This window comes from Atractosteus spatula, unplaced genomic scaffold (genome assembly GCF_055471065.1).
Source record: "Atractosteus spatula isolate fAtrSpa1 unplaced genomic scaffold, fAtrSpa1.hap1 Scaffold_85, whole genome shotgun sequence".
Classification (NCBI taxonomy): Eukaryota; Metazoa; Chordata; class Actinopteri; order Semionotiformes; family Lepisosteidae; genus Atractosteus; species Atractosteus spatula.
The window spans coordinates 1-21,384 of NW_028296918.1; the positions used below are offsets into that span (position 1 = coordinate 1).

Consider the following 21,384-nt stretch of genomic DNA (forward strand, 5'->3'; position numbering starts at 1 on the left):
GGCCAGAGTGACGGAAGATACGATCTGCCCAGGGCCCAGTGAGGAATCATCGGATGATCCTCGACTACACAGCAACTGAAACTTACCAGACGGAATGCTGCAGGTAAGCTCTGCCTCCCCTGATTCAGGACAAGGAGTTTTAAAGAGCAGTGCTGGTAGAGTATCCCAGCCTGGACCAGGAATCGGGGGTAGGGATCCTCTTCTGTTCTACTCCATGGAAAGTGCCTCCTCGCCACCATCCTTACTTATTCTTCAGCTGCAGCATCAAATAAGTATAAAGGGGACGTAATGGGGATAAATGCCCACACAGAAAAACCTGTGGATATTCTTTCTGCTTCCCTGAACACTCTCTTGGCAGGACAGGATGTTTCAAAGCGTCTGATAAATAACATCAAATGAACATTTCCAGTTACGCAGAACATCGCTGGTGCTTCTCTGTGCTGCCTGATGACTGCGCTGACTTTTTTTGGCCTAAATTCCCCAAAGTCTTATCCCGAGGTGAGAGAAGTTGATGTACCCTAAACAGAAATAATCAATAGCACTGATCAACTGTTCACTCACCCGATCGGTGGTGGGAACAGAGAACAGCCAAACAGTGTGGCTCACTGCGTGTACCTAATTAAGCAAAGGCGTGACATTTGACTGACACGGAACATTCACTTCGCATTTCACGAGATCTTTAAAATCCAGTCCTGCCTCCAAGCACATTTCTGTGGATCAGATCATGGATTCCCTTGCAGATGGCCTCCAGGCTCTTTCAGGTTGTGGAGAAGGATAGAGAGGTCCCTTTCAGCCCTAATTTAATCAGTTTAGCCCTTCTCCCAGGTGTGGGTCCATTTCCGATCTTTTATGTGAATCCTGCCGGCGCCAGATCTCCAAATGAACCCCCAAAGATTAGTCGGAGTCTGATCTTTCTAGATGAAGCTGCCAGACGCCCAAAAACCCTTTTCTTAGAAAGCAACGAGGGGGCGGAGGGCAGGGAGTGAAGAACAGCTCCCAATGATGGTGACGTCTGTTCGGTAAGAGGCCTTGTGCGTGGTTAACATCCCAGGACCGACGTTCTAACTCCTGGGCCCTCTGAGGGCGTTCATCCCAGATGAGCTCCCCGGGACTCATCGCCTCCCCAGCAGGGGGCGCGTCCCGGGAGCCGTGAGAACCGCTGCCGTGGTCTGCAGGACCCACAACGGGACAGGGGAGGGGGAGGCCTGGCTCGGGTCGGGCTTCTCTTGCGTGGGGGGCAAGGAGGAGGACTAAAAAGCACCCGTTTAGGAGATTCCAGGGCCACTAATTCACCGTTTAGCAATCCTCCATCACCGTTTGGCTTGTTCGTTTGCTTGTCTTTTGTTTTTTTCGGCTACGCTAGATTCGTACTCAATATCCACGGGGGATCAGGGAATCGGGGGACCCTCGCCCCCATCCTGCCACTTCTACAACACCCCCTCTCCCCCCACCCCACCCCAGGGAGCCGTGGGGCGGGCTACATGACGTCCACGAAGAACTCGCTGGGGTTGCCCATGGCCAGGTGGAAGGACTGGCGGCTGGCGGTGAGCTCGGGGGGCACAGAGCCCAGGTCCCTGGTCGGGGGGGCGCCGGGGGGCCCGCCGGGGGTGGACGTGGGGGGCAGGGCATGCGGGTGCAGGTGCCCCGCATGGGGGTGGGGGTGGGGAGCCAGGCCGGGGTGGGGGTGCGGCTGGGGCAGCATCATGACCATCATGGGGTTGTAGGGCAGGGGGATCCCGGGGGAGCCGTAGGGGAGGTGGGGCGGGGGGGCGCGCTGGCTGTGGTGCGAGCGCTGGCTGTGGTGGCTGTGCTCGCTGGGCGTGGCCGAGCCGTGGTCCCGCCTCAGGCTGCTGCGGGTGGAGTACTCCGATTCGCTGCCGCTGCCTGAGCGCGAGTCCGCCCCGCCCCCTCCGCCACCCCCGGAGGACTTCTCCTCCCGGCTGCCCCCTCCCCCGCCCGTACTGCTGCCCCCGCTGCCGCCCTTACCCCCCCGGCGCCTCTCCCCCTCGCTGCGCGTCGACCCGCTGCTCCGGCTGCCTGCAGACAGAGAGAGAGAGAGACAGGTGGAACGTGAGGAAGGGGCGGGCGAGAGAGAGGGAGAGGAAGAGGAGGGGAGAAGGACGAAGGCGCGGCCTGTACCCTCGCTGTGCTGGCTGCCCGTGCTGCCCTGGGTGTAGCTGTAGCTGGAGAGCTCGTGGTAGGGAGGCGGCTGGCTGGAGTAGGGGTGGGGGTACTGGTAGGGGAAGGAGTGCAGGAGCGGCCAGGGCGTGGCCCCTGGGAGGGGCAGGGGGGCCAGCGTGTCCTGGTCCGAGGCCCCGCTTGAGCCGTCGTTATCGTTCAGGGACAGGTTGGCCATGTCTGCGGTTGGAGAGAGAAGACAGGGACAGAGAGAGAGAGCGTGTGTCAGCCCCGTGCCAGACCAGATGACATCACCCCCAGCGGCCTGGCTGGCGGTACAGCGCCCCCTACTGGGCGGGACTCACAGTTCTCGCAGTCGCTGAAGTCCCCGAAGATGTAGTAGCACTGCTCGGAGAAGGTGATCTTGTTGACGGTGTGCCGGATGAAGCCGGCCTTCAGCAGGTTACTGGCATACTTGCGAGCCTCTCGGCGGTCCTGGAAGCCCTCGATGTGGTGATAGAGCCACTCCACCACGTCTGAGCCTGGAGACACATTCCCAGTCAGAACAGCAACTATGCTGGGCATCGTCAATCAGTGTCACTGTACACTGTACTCCCTCCCCATCCCTCTGTCTCACTCTCCCTCCTAATCTCTCACTCTCTCACCCAGGAAGGCGTTGGGGATGGTGATCTTCAGCCACATCCTGTCTCGCACCTCCAGCCCGGATTCAGGGGACGCCATGGCCTTGGCGACAGACGCCATATCCGAGTGCAGCGACAGGTTGAAGTCGTCGAAACCTGGCGGGACAGCAGCGTCAAGGAAGGCATGAACAGATGCCCGGATCTCCCAGTCAGAAAAGTCCCGGATCGCCCCTGGATCTCCCAGTCAGAACAGTCCCGGATCGCCCCTGGATCTCCCAGTCAGAATACTCCCGGATCGCCCCTGGATCTCCCAGTCAGAACAGTCCTGGAGCCACTCTGGATCTCCCAGTGGGAACAGTCGTGGTGCCGCTCCAGATCTCCCAGTCGGAACAGTTCCAGAGCTCTGCCAGATTAAACCTCTGAAACTGGTCATGCACATGAACCCGAAGAACCTCAATACTGCCCAATGAAACCTCTGGCTCTGGAACAGTCCAGTCCTAGATTGTCGTCTCTGTGTTGCGCCGCTCTGACTGGAGGGAGGCCGGCTGCCGAGGGGTGCAGGCGGAGAATCGGGGGGAGGTGGGGGACTTACACTTACGTTCGGTCTCGGTGACGGAGCTGCTGGAGGTGATGGTGCTGAGGGAGGAGCTGCCAGGGTAGGGAGGGTAGGCGCCCGTCATGGCCACCGAGTGCGACACCCAGGCGGCAGGGTCGATAGGCCGGATGGGCTCGTCTGGGAAAGGGGGCAGACAGGGAGGAGAGAGGGACAGATGAAAGAGACAAGGGAGGAGAGTGAGACCAATGAGCAGGGGTGGGGCCATTTCTCAAGTCACAGAGCCGTCAACAGGCGGCGACACAGCGCCAGGCGGAGGCAGGCTGGCTTGCGTGGGGTGAGATAGGGCGCCGGGGGGCGGTACTCACTCCGGGGCAGGGTGAAGTAGCCCTGCGGAGAGGGGTCCCAGCACTTCGCCACCGTCAGGATGATGGGCCTGAAACACACAGCGAGAGGAGTTTAGTTGCTCGAATCCAATTGCTCTTCACTAGACCCAAAAGCCCCGATCAACCCCTGAGCTGCCCAAACTACAGCAGATGAGGAACTACCGAGGCAACCCGACGACATCTCCCACTGCGCACTGCCCTGAAGCCAGCTGCAGAATGAAACTGGTGCGACTCAGACGGCCCACGAGGGCGCGGGAAAGGGGGATTGCAAAGGCTTCTGGGAAGGAAGGCAGGGCCACACTGCCACCAGGGCAGGGAGAGACGCCCAGCGTAGCAAGTCTGAGGTCACCCCCTCTTCTCTCTCACCCCCTTCCCCCCCAACTGTCACTTGTGGGTCTCAGTGAGGACCCCCCCACTATCCCCCATCTTAACCTTCAGGCACAACACCTTTTGCTGGTGGTTCTAAGCACAAATGTTCTCCAAGACCGGGGTTCGAGAACCCTTCAGATCTCACCCAGACAGGATCGTTTGCAGACGGGACTCTTAAATGATTACAGCAAGGTCGCGCCTCTTGCCTTGCGGGAACTGGGATGCACTTTCCAAACTGGACCAGATTCCTTTCTGTTCAGAGCTCAGTGAATGAGCCCCTCCTTCTACCTTTGTACCTGGTCTTTTGGTGTGTGAGCTCCCATTTCTAATTGTATCCATCGCGTTGTTCCGAACCGCTATTAAAACACAGAAAACGATCAGGTAAGGGAACGCCCGCGGACAGGACCGACACCAAGCACCCACCCCGGCTTGTGCACGATCTCCCGGAGGACTCTGACAGCGTCGTCGTTACTCATGTTCTCGAAGTTGATGTCGTTCACCTGGGGGGGTGGGGGAGAAGGAAGGGGAGAGAGGTAAGCCGCGGCTCATTTAATTTCTGCCTGAAACAGACTTGTGGTTCCTCTCCTGCAGTGATGGTGACAGCCATCAGAGGGGATAGTGGGGAGGCTGCCTGGACTGCACGAGCTCAACCCTGCCAGAGGCACACTTACCAGCTGAGCCACAAGGGGGAGCCCTTCCATAAACATAACTGTAATCACTTCAAACTGCACATCTCTTGCCTTGGGCAACAGTAAAGAGGTAATGACAGGTCTTTGTATCATCTGCTTCATCAGAACCTCTTCATTTTATTATCGGTGTAACCAAAAATGTTTTTTTCTACATTGTTTTTAACATCTTTATAAACATTATGATCCATTATACAGTTTACCTCAATCATGTTGCCTGTGACCCCAGTTGTCTGCAGTTTTTCATTGCAGACTAGCTCTCAGTTGCCTCATCAAATTCTTACATGAACACCAAATTTGTTTAACTGTACTTTTCAGCTGCAGTGTTTATTTGCATTGCAAAACTGAATAACCAAACCTGAAATCTCAGTAGTTTAAAAGAATTGAAAATAACACCATTAAATACATCAAATTTTTAGTTTGCATTAAGTAGGTCAAGAGACAAGTCTCCTGCTCCCACATCTCCTGGCTCGATCCTGCCTGTGACTGCCCCTTGCCCCGCCCACTCACTTGGAGCAGCATGTCTCCTGACTCGATCCTGTCTGTGGCTGCCCACAACTTGCTTGCTGAAACTTGCTGAAACCGCCCACTCACTTGGAGCAGCATGTCTCCTGGCTCGATCCTGCCTGTGACCGCCCCTTGCCCCGCCCACTCACTTGGAGCAGCATGTCTCCTGACTCGATCCTGCCTGTGACCGCCCCTTGCCCCGCCCACTCACTTGGAGCAGCATGTCTCCTGGCTCGATCCTGCCTGTGACCGCCCCTTGCCCCGCCCACTCACTTGGAGCAGCATGTCTCCTGGCTCGATCCTGCCTGTGACCGCCCCTTGCCCCGCCCACTCACTACCTCTTGCCCCAATCACTCACTAAGTCCTAACTAAGTCCTACCATCTGCCACCCCTTGCCCTGCCCCCACACTACCTCTTGCCCCACCCACTCACCTGGAGCAGCATGTCTCCTGGCTCGATCCTGCCATCAGCCGCCACAGCCCCGCCCTTCATGATGGAGCCGATATAAATACCACCGTCGCCGCGCTCGTTGCTCTGGCCCACGATGCTGATGCCCAGGAAGTTATACTTCTCTGCACAGGGAGGAAGAGACAGAGAGATGACCCTGCAATCAGATGGGAGAGTCGAACTGCTCCTGCTTCAGAGCTGCAGTCCCCACAAATGCTGCACAAACACTTCTGCTCCATCTCCCTAGACCACTGGTTCCCAAACCTGGTCCAGGATTGCCAGGAATTTAACCTCATGGGCACCAAACCAGCTATTTCAGTCCTCGAGAGAATTCCTGGAGGGTTTACACGTGCTTTTCAATTAGAACATGAATCAGAAGTCAAAGAAAACAACAGATCTGACTTCTGATCCGAACAGATCAATTAAGTAATTAAGAAAGGAGCTGGGCTAAAAATCAGCGCTGGAGCAGCCTGACCGCAGGAATTTCCACAGGTCACTTCTTCGAGAACAGCGCCACCTGTCTGTTACAGAAGGAGGGCTGTGTGAGACAGGGAGGGGCCTGTACTCACCCATGTTGAGAGTGACAGTGATGATGTTGAGGGACATCGTGGAGTCCGTGACACTGCTGAAGGAGGAGGCCTGTAACAAAACACACTGCACTGTTACACAGAACAGCCTATTGGCGCTGAGGCCGAAAACTCTGCATCGCCCTGGCACAGAGCACAGTCAGGGCTCTAGACTCTTATAGCTGTCCGTGCAGAATACACTTCTGAAGACATGGACATAAAGTTATGAGCAAAACGTTCAATTACAGGTAAAACCAGCTTCATTCCTTCCCAGAAGGCACGACTGTTGGCTGCGCACTTACCCGCTCCAGGCGCGGGGGGCGCTGTTTCCGGCGGCGGCGATGTCGCTTCAGCAGCCGGGATGCGGTGCTCTGCTCCGTGGAGCTGCTGAACCTGTCGGAGCACAGCCAACAGCATACCGTCATACCGTCATACCGCCAACCAGAACCACTCCCTGCATTTTCATTTACAATCGGCACCCCCTCTCCTGTCAGGCACTGGGGGCTCACAGTGTGTCAGTGAGGGACACCCCACTCCTCCAGTCAGCACCCCCTCTCCTGTCAGGCACTGGGGGCTCACAGTGTGTCAGTGAGAGACACCCCACTACTCCAGTCAGGATCCCCTCTCCTGTCAGGCACTGGGGGCTCACAGTGTGTCAGTGAGGGACACCCCACTCCTCCAGCAGGTACCCCCTCTCCTGTCAGGCACTGGGGGCTGACAGTGTGTCAGTGAGAGACACCCCACTCCTCCAGTCAGGATCCCCTCTCCTGTCAGGCACTGGGGGCTCACAGTGTGTCAGTGAGGGACACCCCACTCCTCCAGCAGGTACCCCCTCTCCTGTCAGGCACTGGGGGCTCACAGTGTGTCAGTGAGAGACACCCCACTCCTCCAGTCAGCACCCCCTCTCCTGTCAGGTGCTGGGGGCTCACAGTGTGTCAGTGAGGGACACCCCACTCCTCCAGTAGGGACCCCTCTCCTGTCAGGCACTGGGGGCTCACAGTGTGTCAGTGAGAGACACCCCACTCCTCCAGTAGGGACCCCTCTCCTGTCAGGCACTGGGGGCTCACAGTGTGTCAGTGAGAGACACCCCACTCCTCCAGTAGGGACCCCTCTCCTGTCAGGCACTGGGGGCTCACAGTGTGTCAGTGAGAGACACCCCACTCCTCCAGTAGGGACCCCTCTCCTGACAGGCACTGGGGGGCTCACAGTGTGTCAGTGAGGGACACCCCACTCCTCCAGCAGGGACCCCTCTCCTGTCAGGCACTGGGGGCTCACAGTGTGTCAGTGAGAGACACCCCACTCCTCCAGTCAGCACCCCCTCTCCTGTCAGGCACTGGGGGCTCACAGTGTGTCAGTGAGGGACACCCCACTCCTCCAGTCAGGAGATTCCAACTTGAGAGGTTGGAAAATGCAAAACCAAAACCCCATCTTCAGGAAGTGAAACCTGCAACAAAACCCCAAGCCCCAGGCACAGCTGACCTGCTCATGGTGTCGTCATCGTCCGAGTCGCAGAAGCTGGTGGTCTCTAGCTCGCTGCTCATCACAGTGGTGGAGCTCTCGTAGCCCGCTAGGTGGCGCTCTAACCTGCTCTGCCCGTTCAGACGAGGACCTGCCGACAGCCGGGAGAGGGGAGGGGTGAATAAAGCTCCCCAACATCTCCAAAGACGAACCCCTGACTCTCCCAGCAGCAGGAAACACCCCCCCCTTGGCGGTCACCCTTTATTTCCTTTTGATGTCAAATTTTTCACATTTTCAAGCAGCACGTAGCTGCGCTCCCCACCCCAGAAAACACACCCAACAGCGCAGCACTGAGAGTCAGCAGTGTCACTCGAACACCAGTGCCGCCGTCGCTGTGCCCCGTCCAACTCCACACACATTCGAATGGAAGCATGACTGCATCCACCAGAGGGCGTCTAACCGTTTTTTTTTTTAAAGAACCCAAAGCTTGGAGACCAGTGTTGTGGGCACCCACAACTCTTGGTGTAAAGAACTGTTTCCCACCCCCCCACCCCCGCCTCAAACCAATTTCCTTTTAGGTTCCAATTTTGATAGCCACGTTCTTGTGTCTCCATAGACTCAGAAGTCACTCTCTATACCCCCTTCCAACTTAATGCACTTGGATCCCCTGCCCCCCCCCCCACTGCTCCTGACCGAAGAGACGCGGGCGCCCTCCTGTGGGCCGCGCCACGAGGGGCGGGGCTCACCGTGCGGCTCCAAGCTCTCTCTCCGGCGCGGCCTCTCCCTCCTGCAAGACACCACCGACTCCGTCTCCGTGTGGTCATCCAGGTTCTCCAGACTGCCCGCCACGTTGGGGCTGCAAAACCGCAGTCGGCAGACACCAGGGATTTAACACGACTCGGACCCCCGTTTCACTCACTCGAACACAAACGCTATCAGCCATCTCTCCCCCCCCCCCAACTTTGGAGGACTTGTTTAATTTTTTTCAATCTCTAATTTTTGTTCTTATTAGACAATAATGGAAAAAAAAAATCTTACATTCACCCCAAAAAAATAATTAAAACACTTCCTACTAATATTCTTAACATCCAGTGCCATCCAGTTTCCCCAGTAAATGATACCGAACCTGTGCTACAGCCTCTTTAGGTCATGACCCTGACAGCTCTCTCTGGAGCGGCTCCTCTGTCTGTCCCGTTCGAGCCTGAAACGGCAGTACAGGCGCAGGAGGGCTGCCGTCCTCAGTCCCAGCGTCCGGGAGGGTAAGACTTACTGGAAGGAGGGGGGCCGGGAATCGCCGATACCCCCAGGGCGCTCCGCGGGGGGCGGGGGTAGCGGAGGAGGGGGTGGGGAAGGCTCGGCGCGGACCTCCACTGGGGGGGGCGACGGCTCCGTCTGGGGGCTGTCCGAGGACACCAGCTGTGAGCAGAGAAGGCAGGACGATTGAGAGACGAGGAAGGGCGGAGAGAAATCTTCCCCTTATTTTAATTATTAAAAAAAACGTAGGGGAACCTAAAAGCAATTACTGCCCGTGGCATGGCCTAAAGATCCGTTTCTGTGCACCCTAAATCACCTCCCTCCCCCGCACACCTCCTGGCAGCCATCCCTGGGAGAAAAGCCCTTTGCAGGACAGGTCGCCTGGGAGATGGGAGACAGGAAGCGTGTGCCTTCACCCCTGGGCGAAAGTCCTCACCCATGACACAACTCTTCCGTTGAAGCAGGGAAGCTTGGCGCTGTCATCCGATATCTCTTCCTTCACCACCCTGGGACACAGAAAAGTAGACGGGTCTTACTTTGATACACCTCGTCACACAGGCAGGTGTGCCCGAGACTGGACTGCACAGCTTCTTCTGGCGCCCAGTGGAGGAGTATAAGAAAGGAGAGGAGGCCGTTTAGAACTCCTAAGCCGTCTGATGGCAAGTAGTTCATTGATCCAAGGGTCTCATTTGGCCATTTCCTGAAGGAAGCCAGTTTCAACCCCATGGCAGGGTAGTCTGTTCCACTCTCCCACCACCCTTCGTGTAAAGAAGTGCCTCCTGTTCTCGGTCTTAATTGCACTTAATTTCCACTTGTAATCTCTGGCCTGTGTTTCACTGTTCATGCTGAGCCAGTCTAAGTCAAACCGCTAACCTTTAGGGGGGCGGCACAGCAGGAGCACAGTTCGTGGAGACTGCCTGAGAATGAGAAAGGAGAAATGCGATGATTCGGCCTTCTTGGCGTGTAAAGAAGACGCCAAAGGAGGCTCAAAAGCTGAAACGTTGTATTTCTCCTTTTTATTCTTCTGCGAGGAATTAACCTTCCCCTGCTCTTTTCTGTTCACATACTGTATACACCCTTGTGTTTTTCTCGGGGGTTATTGCTCCTTTAAGCATTTTTACACCCTGAAATGGCTCTAAAGGAGCTTTAGGACATGAATTCTGTTCAAGAGGTGCAAGCCCAGAAGACGAGTGGGGTTAGTGAACCGCTGGAGAGGACCGGGACAAGCAGGCGCTGTTGGAATAAAACGCCGTCTTTTTCCGTGGCCTCTTCTGCCCTTTCCTACTCTGGGCCTTGAAAACCAGCACGTTTCTCGGGTCTTCCGAGACCAAGCCATCTCCCGGACTACTCCCGTTCTGTCTCTGTCCGATTCCAACGGTTTTTCCTGGGAAGACAGACAGGGGGGCCCGACAGAGCTGCCGGGTGTGTTTTTCCCTTGTCGGAGAACGGCAGCATTTGTGTTTTTGCGAGGAGACGGTTCTGGCCGCTGGCTGTGGGCCAGTCCGCTCCCTCCCGCACTGCCAGGACACCCGCGTGCTGAACCCCACAAACACCCCTCTCGACGGGCGGGGGAACCCACTGCACGGCCACCAAGCGCCCCCCAAAAAACGAGTGTGCGCCCGAGAGACTGGGGCAGAATTGAGGGGTGACACATTCACATTACTGTCTGCACAGACCCCCAACACTATCGTACAGCCCTTGATTTTGGGCCAGCAGCTCTATCCCCCTGCAGCTCGCACCCTGCAACCCGCTGCAGCTCAGCAGCTGTGAGCCTGGCCAGTACCTGGATCGGAGACCTGCTGGGAAAGCTAAGGCTGCTGCTGGAAGAGCTGATGAGATGTTAAACCGAGTCTCTCAATGACTCTCTGTGGTCATTAAAAATCCCAGGGTGTTTCTTGAAAAGAGGAGGGGTGTTACCCCAATGTCCTGGCCAAATTTCCCCCTGGCCTTTACCAGTCATGGCCTCATAATAATCTCTGAACTGGCTTTATCACTCTGTTCCCCTCCCCACTGAGAGCTGGTGTGTGATGGGTATACTGGTGAACTATGGCTGCTATTGCGTCATCCAGGTGGGGCTGCACACTGGTGGTGGTGGAGGGGATCCCCATTACCTGTAAAGCACTCTGAGTGGAGTGTCCACAGTGAAAGTGAAAGGTATTAATAATAATAATAATAATAATAATAATAATAAACAATGTACATGCACTTTGTAATGCATTATATGAGCCTTTTGCTTCTTTTTTTTTGGAATATTGTGATACCATGTTTTTCACCAGTTTTATCTGGAATGTGTTCTCCCTCACACTGCTTGCTGCATAAATTGCCTCTTGGGGATGAATAAGGTACTTTGAATTGAATTGAACTCCCCGTCCCCTCTTTCCACTGGTGCACCAGTGTGTCTGTTATTGAGCACACAGCCACTAGGTGGCAGCACACACATCACGGGGGAGGTTAGAAGGGCTGTGAAGCTGGCCCTCCTACCAACGGCACCAACAGCGAAACCCCCGGCATTCGGCACTGATCCATTGGTGCTGGTTTGGCTTCTTTCGTTCTCCACATGCCGCACCTTGTTCAGCCGCCGGAAAAAGGGGCGACAGTCGCGCGACTCCCCGAAAAAAGAAGTCGCTATACTGCAGGAAGAAAGCCCCTCAAAAGCTACTTTCGACAGCTAAAAACCGCACAGGCAGAGCACCACAGAACGAGACGGGTTCGGCTCTCCTGTGCCATTCTGGAGGGGCAGGGGGGGTGAGCGAGGTCAGATCCCCAAAGATTTAAGGCGCTGTATCTCGGGAGAACGAAAGCAGCACAAATACTTTCGACAGCACTCACGAATGGGCTGGGTTTCCCTGTCCGTGCAGCTTCAAGGAGATGATGTAGGAAGAACAGGGGGCCTCACTGGAGTCTTAGATCAGCCCTGCAGAGCCGCCGAACTGAACAAACCGCACGCACTTCCTGGACAGCACTTAGTGGCGGTTGAACACATTCCAACGAGAACAATGATTCAATAACAATCCATCCACAGAGTTTCCACAGAGGCTGGGGACACGTCCACTGGAGTATCGCAGTCACGTGGGCAGAGAGAGGCTCCAGGCCTCGGTGATCACAGGGATACTAAGGATCTTCTAACTGGCCCTGTAAAAATCCATCACACCCTTAAAGCAATGGTAGAAAATTACTGGAGGAAGCCCAACCCCCCCCTCCCCTCCCCACAAAAGCAACACAGTACATTCTGAGAAGATCCTGTCCACAGGACATGCCACACACACACACACATCTGCATTCGTATAGATGTGGGAAGGTTTATTCTGTTCTCCTCTCCTGTTCCAAACTCCGCACGGGGCAGACACAGACCCAAAGCAAACACTTCTGGCAGATTCTGATTTAAAACAAGACAGGATGGGGTCGATTCCAGACTTCTCATTCCAACTCCCTCATCAAACCCATTCCGTCTCCACAGAATAACACAGGCATGATTATTAACTGCCAATACTGCTGCGTGCACACTCCCCACACACACAAACGCACTCCCTGCTGCCAGTACTGCTGTGTGCACACTCCCCACACACGCAAACACATACAGTACATACCCCCCACACACATAGGCATCCTGTTGCCCATACTTCTACACACAAACACACAGTTTCCACACAGAAAACCCCACACACATAGGCATCCTGTTGCCAATACTAGTACACACAAACACACAGTTTCCACACAGAAACACACACCGGCCCCTGCTGCCAGTAATACTGCACACACACTCCCCACACACACCCTGCTGCCAATACACACCTCACACAAGCACCCTGCTGTCAGTATTACTCCACACACACAAGCACACACACACTCCCCATAAACACCCTGCTGCCAGTAGTACTGCACACACACACGCTGCTGCCAGGACTGCTGCACACACCCCGTACACACACCCTGCTGCCAGCACTACTGGTGCGTGCACACACACACACACACAGACAGTGGGATCATTCCCTGCAGCACCTCCACATCTGTCCTTCATTACCGTCCTGCAAACACACACACGCAAATGAAATGGCATGCCTGCGTCACACCGAGCTCCTCCCGACTTCACACACTCATCCGATTGGGGCTGAATTAACTCCACACAGCTCCACAGCCCCCCGCGACGTCCCTGGAGGGTGGGATTCCTGTGTGCGTGAGAGGGGATGCCCGGATTCTGACCCCCGCCTGCGCTCAGAAACCCAGAAGCCCACTCGGGCTCTCCCGGGGGGGGGGCGCGGGAAACAAGACGCCTCCTTCCGCAGCCCACCAGACAAACACTCGGCTCTGAGCCCCCGCGCCCAGCGAGAGAGAGAGAGATCACACAGGACACGGACGCAGGGGGGTGTTCCCCAACGCAGGGCGCGCAACGGGCGCCGAACCGAACCCAACAAGGAGGGGCGCCAACCGTTCCGACAGCGACGAAGCGGCACAATGCAAAACCGGCGCCCAGAGACAGGGGGCGCTATTTTCGCTTCCGCGCCGCGCCTCGGAGATCATGCCGGGGGGACGGAAATCTCCCTTCTCCGCAGAGCAGGAGACCCGGGACGTCCATCCGCGGGCGGAGCAGGGCCTCCTGGGATGTTTCCCAGTCGTGTCATGTCCGACAACCATAGGAGCCGCTGCACTGATGCCCCACCCTAACTCCCCAAACACACACACACACACAGGTCACCCCCTCCAGGATCCCCACACCCCACCGACCCACCCCCACTGGCCTTCCTGTTGACTCTGCTCCAGCCTGGGCCCTCTCCAGACAGCCAGCAAATGGTCTGTCTCCGCCAGCCGCGCTTTGGCAGCTGTCCCTGTGTGTAAAACAACCACAAAAAAAAACAGGCCTGCAAAACCTGGCTGGAAAGCAAAGGAGATGGAATCCGGGGGACTGGGGAAGGGGCGCCGCTGGATGGGAGCAGGCCGATGGGCTGCGTCTCGGCTCGGCTCGGCACCGACACCGCCCAGGGTTCGAATCCCAGCCCGATGCCAGCGAGCAAACTCCTCCAGGGGGCAATGCAAGACTGGGGGGAGGGGGAGGGCCTGAGCGGAGAGAGTGCAGAGAGAATCGAGGCAGGAGGCGCTTCTTTACACAAAGGGTGGTGGGAGTGTGGAACAAGCTACCCAGCACATGATGCTGAAGCCCATATCCTGGCTTCTTTGGGGAAACAGCTGGACGGGATCAGCAACCACACGAGATGTTTGCTGCTTTCGGGAAAGGACTTGGCACCCTGACTTCATTACCTGCTCTGGAGCCTCTCTCCCCAGCAGCCTGGACTGGCTCCGGGAGTAGGCAAGGGGTACAAACTGCCCGGCTGCATTGAGGAAGCCAGCACTCACTTCTCAGGGCCAGTCAACGGAAGCCCCCACCTCAAACCGTTTAGCTCAGCCTGACATGATGTGCTTGCTTGGGGAAACGAGGGAGGGAGGGAGGAGTGCACAAGAGCACAGTCTAAGATCGGGGCGCTAACCTACTCACGCACCTGCCTCACAGCACAACACTTTTCTGCTCCATCAAAGGAGAGGAGGCCTTCTGACTCACTGGGTTCTGCGTCTGTCGTTTTCACACCTTCTGCTGGCTGGTTTTGGAACCACCACCTCACGTGAAACAGCCCACACAGGGGCAATTCAGAGTCACCCTAACCTGCATGCTTTTGGGAAGAGGGCAGAAACTCACACACCCAGAGAAACCCCACTTGAACACTGGGTGACCGCGCAGACTCCACACAGAAGGTGACCCGAACTCAAATCAAACCCGGAACCCTGGAGCCAAGGTGCATTGGAGCTAACCACCACACCACTGTGTGCCACCCCCAAGCCCTGCCCTTTGGCATGTTTGCAAAGGAACTGGTCTTGTGCTTACTGGAGCCTCCATTCCTACTGAGTTCACCAAGAGAGGCAGCACTAACTCTGCTTTTACTGCATTACAGATCTCGGCTAACAATCGGCAAGGCTTCAGCCTGGACTTTCCTCATCTGCAGTCTGATTCAGGACGTTGGCAAAGGCGTCCCTTGGTACTGACTCCCTGCCGGCGACTCGTGCAGCCTGGACTTTAGTGTCCTCCCATCTAGTGAAAGTTATAGGGACACCAATAATTTAGAGGAAAAGGAAAACCACAGAACACGCAAAAAGCGTCCATCAGGATCTGCATTCGAAAACAACAAACTCCCCCACCCCACCCTCTGTATGAAGGCCGAGATGGTCTTTGCTGGAACTATTCCATGCAGCTGTCCCCCGGGGCAGGGCGAGCGCAACCGCCAATTCCTTCCCCCGCTCACTTCCTCCAGAGCCTAACCCACATGCGCAAAGCAAGGTTCCAGCCCAGGCTTGTTACAATGCAGATCAGCGCAAGCTTCCCGCAACGAGACTTGTCTGCTCTTTCCAGTCCGCACACACCTGCAGCAAACCCAGCTGAGAAATTCCTGCTCCGACCCATCTCCTGGCGCTGCGTGATGCCCCCTTGTCCAAATTACTAGAAAGATTCGAAAAACGTCTCTGGCTGGAATATTGTGTGCTCCACTGGCCCTGTGCATTAACTTTGTGCAAGGTTATCCCAGAGAGGATGCTTATTAAATCACAGTGGCCCCAAAATCTGCACAGAACACAGGAACTTCTCTCTCTCTCCAGCCAGGCGACACAGTTTCATCATGCCTGCCCAAGAGGTGAGAGGTGACTGATTGATAGAGTGTGTGGCAGCTGTTCTAGAGTGATGAAGTGTCAGGGATTTAAATCAGGGTCCACTGCCGGCCCCCCTCCCTTCCACTGCCAACACGCACGCAATTCAAAACGTCATCTGAATAACCAAACGCAGCATCCCGCGGTGCCACTGTCTCACCAGGCTGGGTGCGATCTGCTACAGCATGAGGGAGTGTTGAACAACACGCTCACCTCCAGCTGAGCCCACTCTGTACCTACAGAGCACCGGCTCAGCAGGGATTACCTGGGTGTCCTGAAACCAGCAGCTGGGAATAGATGAGGCTGCCGCATTGCGGAAGAGTGTCTTGGAATGGGTACAGGAAAAAAAAAAGGCAAGTACAGGTCATTCTTTAGCTAAGATTGCAACACACCCAGGTCAAAGGCGCTGAATCTCTCTAGTCCCAAACATCAAGGAAGATGAGGGGGCTCTATACCAGCTCCCCAGTTCCTGAAAGGCAACATGACCAGGTCAGGACTGCGGACTGGACCTCAAGACCACAAGTGAAGCAGAGACTCAGGGGAAATTAAGCACAAGAAGGAAATTAAGAACACAGCAGGAGGCCCGTCTTTATACAAAGCGTGGTGGGTGGGTGGAACAAACCGCCCCACTGTGTGTCTTCAGCAGATCCTGTAAGAAACCGCTGAGTGGGATCTCCCTGCAGCCCAACCCGACTCCTTCCTACGGCAACCACTGCGTTCTTCAGTTCTGATGGGGAGATGTGCACAGAACTGCTCCTCAGTGTAACGCTGCGTCCAGCTTTCCCCTCACTCTGTCTATCAGGGGGTACAGCTGGAGCGCACGCCTCCCGTTCCACTGTGCAATCGGTGGTCATTAGCAAAGATCGAGGGGTGACCTCTGTTGGGCCAGGATCACCCACTCCAGAGCACCCTGCAGGATACAGGCAACTCTCATTCTCAGGCCAGTTACCCCTCGTTTTCCTAATTATCCCACAGGGGAAATTCTAATTACGCAATACATTTAACACAACACGAACCCACTAACAGATAATCGACACACATGTAGGATGAGAAAGAAAATAAACATATATAAAGCAAGATAAACAGTCAATTGTCCAAACTGAGCAGGTCACTAGCTGTGGGAATAAAAGATAGCCTAGTTCTACTGCTCTTGAATCTAGGCAGTGTTAATCCTGAAAACCTCACACAATGCACATGAAGTTCCTGTTATTCCTGGATTATAATCTGTGACTGCTTCCAGAGACGGGATTCCTCAAGGACCCAAATCTCACCTTAATGCAGCACAGAGCTGATGAAACAATGACACTCCAGGTTAATTATTTGCAGACGTGCTTACAGTCATTAGCCGATGTACAAACAAGAGGTAGGAACACAATCCCACTCCTGCTCATTTACGGTCCAGTCCCCTCCAGTAGTTACATGGTTAGCACATGCATTAACATTAGGGACTATCCTGCACTATCTGCACTGAACACACACAAGCCTCTATTAGAAAAAAGTTCAAATGTAGTAAAAATAAAGAGCAAATTCCTCATCAGATCAGAAAACCTGGATTATCACAAACGTGGGAAAATTAAGGAAAGAAGGTGGAGAGAAGTCGAATCTCAGCAATGCCTCACGAGAGCCCATTGTAAAAGAGTGAAAATTTCCTCGCTAAATGAAAAAAACAGGAAGAAGTTACTACGCCTCCATATTGCTCGGACAGCGAGGGATTGCAGCCTGCTTGCAAATCGAAACCTTGCCGGGAAACAGCTGGTCGACAGTGCGAGGGCGCCGGGACAGGAGTAGACGCCTACTGAACGGGGCCTTCGGCTTCGTCAGGGAAGGGTGACAGCAGAGAGCGGCCGAGGTTTCAGGGGGCAGATGCAGAAGACAGAACCGGGGAGCAAGGAGGGAGGATCAGCTGGCGTGTGGGGAGAGTACTGGTGCATCATCCAGGTGGGGCTGCGCACTGGTGGGGGTGGAGGGGATCCCCATTAGCCTGTAAAGCGCTTTGAGTGGAGCGTCCAGAAAAGCGCTATATAAAGCGTAAGGAATGATTATGAGAATTTGGTCACTGTCTGATCAGGACGTTTTCGATCGAAGGGGATATCCAGGAGATCAAGCTCTGCGGCTCTTCCGGTCTTCTCTGCCACGGGACTATGATGCAGACCTGCTCCCTGATTTGCTGTAGCGACTTTGCTAAAGCAGAAGCTGAGCGAGTTAAAAAGTCTCTGAAGGGGGGGGTGGGAGAGTTGTTGCTCTCACTGACAGGCCTCAGTAAGTTGCAATTTACCCAAAACAGCTAGACTATGAACTCCCAGCAGCTGCCTTTCACTCCTACACTGAAATCTCTACACTGGCTGCCTATAACATCTCCTGTTTGATGGGAGATCTTGTGACTGACTTTCTTAAGCTTTAAAAGATCCGGCTCCTCCATGTTCACACTGCCTCTCGGGCTCCGGTCAGTGCGGGCCGGCCCTTTGCTCACTGCGCTCGGGACCGAACCTCGGACTTTCCGAGACTTTTCCTTCGCTGCTCCATGGTTATGGTGGGATGCCTTTCCTCAGACGTGACGAGACAAATTCTCATTTTATTTTTTTTTTCCTTACTTTACTTTTTATTGTACTTTTCTTTATCACTATGCATGCCATCTGTGGGTTTGGAAAGGCACTTTATAAGTAACACTGGTAACACACAAAGCGAGGGCAAGCTTGGCTCCGCTGAGCTGCCACCACGTACAGTGACTGCATTTTTTAGGACACTGTTAGACTGCACTCATGTGACAGACGAGCTGCGTAACTTTCGAAGCCATTAAGCAAAGCTGATGAATACCATGACAGAGGAGTTTAAAACCAGCATAACCTCTCAAGCTACTTCCTTTAATGTAACCCTAGCTGTACTGTGCACTGCACACATGCACACAGAACAATACCAACACCCTGGCACTGAAGCAAATGTGTCAATACAGTCCCAAAGTCAGAGTCATCCCCTCACACACAAACAAAACGGATGAAATTTCTTTAAACACACCCTGGTGGGGGGGGTTGGGGGATGGGGGTACGTTTTCCCGGGAGAGGTGAGTGGAGACCCACACTTTTGGGAAGAGGACATGCTAACTCCACACAGACGGGTGTCCCCGTCTGGAACTGAAGGCCAGACCCCCCTGGAGCTGGGAGGCAGCGGTGAGCGCCGCCATGACGCCTGGGAGAGAGAGAGAGAAAGGGCTTCCAAGAACAAAAAAAAAAAGCTGCAGACCGGGGCCGCAGATCTGAAGAGATCTCCCTTCGGCGTCTAAGCAGGAAACCTAAATCCTCAAATCGGCCCCGAATTGAGGAAATCGTAGAAATGAACGAGGTCATTTAAAAGGAAGCGGCTCTCGAAAAATGGAAAAAGAGAGGGAGGGAGGGAGGGGGTTACTGAGAGGCAGAAACCTGGCGGAGTTTCCAAAAAAAAGATTTCACAACAGAAAAAAAGAAAGGATTAAGCAGGTAGTGAAAAAGAGCACTAATCCCTCTTAGAAAAGTTCTCTCGTCTGTGGTTTTTTTTTACTCCTTCTCGGGAGCCGAAGCTATTCGTTTTGTTCGCTGGAATAATAGAAATTCCTACTTTTTTTTCTTTGCAAAGACAGACAAACACAGCACAGGAGAGAGAGAGAAACGGTACAATTTGGGAAGGGGGGGGGGGGGTACAGGCTACACCGCCACCCCACGTCCACACTCGCCGATTTTCTTTAATTACAGTCAGTCTGGAGGAAAACAAAAAAACGAGGACGACTTTCCTGGACTGCAGAAGACGTCTCGCAAAAATCTACTGTAGATTTTCCCCACCCCAGAAAAAAAGACGGAAACCTTGTGTTTCTGCCGAAACGTGCTTCCCATTTTGTTAGTGGGGGGGGGGGGGGGGGTACGCGAGCTTTTTAAAGGTTTTCGTTCCTTAAATCCCCAAGGAATGTCACCACGGGGGGAAAAAAAGCACAGCAAAGTTTCCGAAACAAAGACGAACACCTCCACCTCTGCAAGCACATAACAAAGCTGAATAATTTACCTTCTCCCTCGTTCGACCCCTGCTCCAAACCCCTAGATAAAACAAATTGCGCGTCTTCGCAAAGGGTCAAAATCTTTTTTTTTTTTCCCCCACTTTCTTAATCCGACCTCCATTTAAGACGGGGGACTTGAGCGCACGGAACCCCTCGAACTGCACCCGATGCCCTTCTCGTGTTCAAAAATGAATTCTCATTGAAACTACCCAACGGCGCCCGAAAGCTACAACCCCGCATTTTTTTAGGGGGAAAAAACAGCACGATAGCCACGTTCCCCGGCAGAGAACCCCTTGCACACATTTTTAAACCCGTTTCCCCGGTTCGTGTGTGTGTGTTTTATAACTGACCCTACAGATGTACTTTTGCACCGTGCCCTACCGCGTACGGTAACAAACCGAGACAACGCGTCGCCCTCACCCGAAATCCTGATCCATAGATTTGAAGAAGAACTTGTAGTTCGGTTTGTTCAAGACCTGCTTGAAGTCCAGCAGCGTGATTTTCTCCGCGGCGATGGGGATCTTCACCAGATACGGCGTCTCCTCCTCGTCAATGTGGTAGATGATTTTCGTCTCCGCCATTTCCAACCTCTTTTTTTTTTTGCGAACCGACGGGGGGATGCCGAGCGGACACCCAGCTCGCTGTTGCGGCTGGATCGGTGTCGTGCGCGCCGGGGCTTTAAAGGTTACAAGCTGACTTTCTCCGCTCTCCCACCCCCTCAACTTTTGCCGTGTTTCCGAACCAGAGCAGAGGAGGACGGAGGAAAGGAGAAGGGGCGGAGGGGGGGGGGGGGTGCAGACGGACGCCGGAAAAAAAAATCAAAACAAAAACTTTCTAACAACTGAGGCGGGGGGGGGGAGAGAAGAGTGAGAGAAGGAAAAAAAAACTTTCTCTGTAAGCCAGCGCGGCGTCTGACGTCAGGTGGGCGCCGCTTGCGTCCTGGCCGACGTGCCCCCTTCCCCCTTTCCCACACGTGTGCCGGCTAGTCGCGGGAGCGTAGAGGCCATAGGCCCACAGACACCTCCCCCCCATCCTCACTCGGGACCTGCGCTGCAGCCGGCAGCAAGTTCAAGTACACCCACGAGCGCTGACGAAACCGCGGTCGCGCAATTCCCTCCTCCTCCTCAATCTGCATCCCTGCTAATCGCTCCCAAATAAACGGACTCACCCCCCCGCCTTGTGAGGGGTAGTAAGTGAATAAGAAAAGCCCATTTCATTGGGGTTCCAGGTGAACAGACACTCCTGTAGAGAGTTTCAGGATGAGGTTCCAGCCCGTACTCGTTATATGAAGCACAACTCCCCTCAGTCTCCCCCACCACAGGAAAGAAACTTTATTCCAAGCCACATGTCGCCTCTCGACTGCTGCCGGTGGTACCAGTTGGTTATGGTGAAGTACAGGCCTCCATAAACGCTGAAGGAGGTTTCTCCTCCCCCATGAACCTGGCCCAGTGCTTATAGCTACAAGGGCTGACCGATTTCCACCAGTGGCTGTGGAAGGCAGCTCCTCTGGTGGTCTTTGTACAACCTAAAACAGTTGTCCTTTTCCCTAAGACCCCCAACCCTTCCTCCAGCAAAACAGCACACCAGCTTAGTTCACAAGCTGTTCAGTAAAGAAAGATCTTGGCATTCATAATACCGAAATGACAGTTTCTCTTCAATACCCCTGAGCCTTAGTAGGACTCCTTCACTGTGCAGGA

The 21,384-nt window shown here is 54.6% G+C and overlaps 1 protein-coding gene across 2 annotated transcripts; it reads right to left on the reverse strand.

The window, feature by feature from the left end:
• Positions 1-1,339: 1,339 nt before the first annotated feature.
• LOC148805123 (segment polarity protein dishevelled homolog DVL-2-like) lies at positions 1,340-20,448 on the reverse strand. 2 transcript variants are annotated; one of them, XM_088909757.1, is made up of 15 exons: positions 20,108-20,448; positions 9,422-9,491; positions 9,002-9,147; positions 8,478-8,587; positions 7,753-7,882; positions 6,576-6,666; positions 6,277-6,346; positions 5,693-5,832; positions 4,491-4,567; positions 3,681-3,748; positions 3,352-3,492; positions 2,784-2,915; positions 2,484-2,660; positions 2,140-2,358; positions 1,340-2,037 (listed from the first exon to the last, which is right to left on the reverse strand). In XM_088909757.1, the coding sequence occupies exons 1-15, from the start codon at positions 20,266-20,268 to the stop codon at positions 1,478-1,480; spliced, it is 2,292 nt and encodes a 763-aa protein (XP_088765883.1). In that variant the 5' UTR covers positions 20,269-20,448; the 3' UTR covers positions 1,340-1,477. The 2 variants fall into 2 exon arrangements, with proteins under 2 accessions (XP_088765883.1, XP_088765884.1); XM_088909758.1 differs by having other exon boundaries at positions 3,358-3,492; positions 20,108-20,336.
• Between the last annotated feature and the right edge of the window lie 936 nt (positions 20,449-21,384).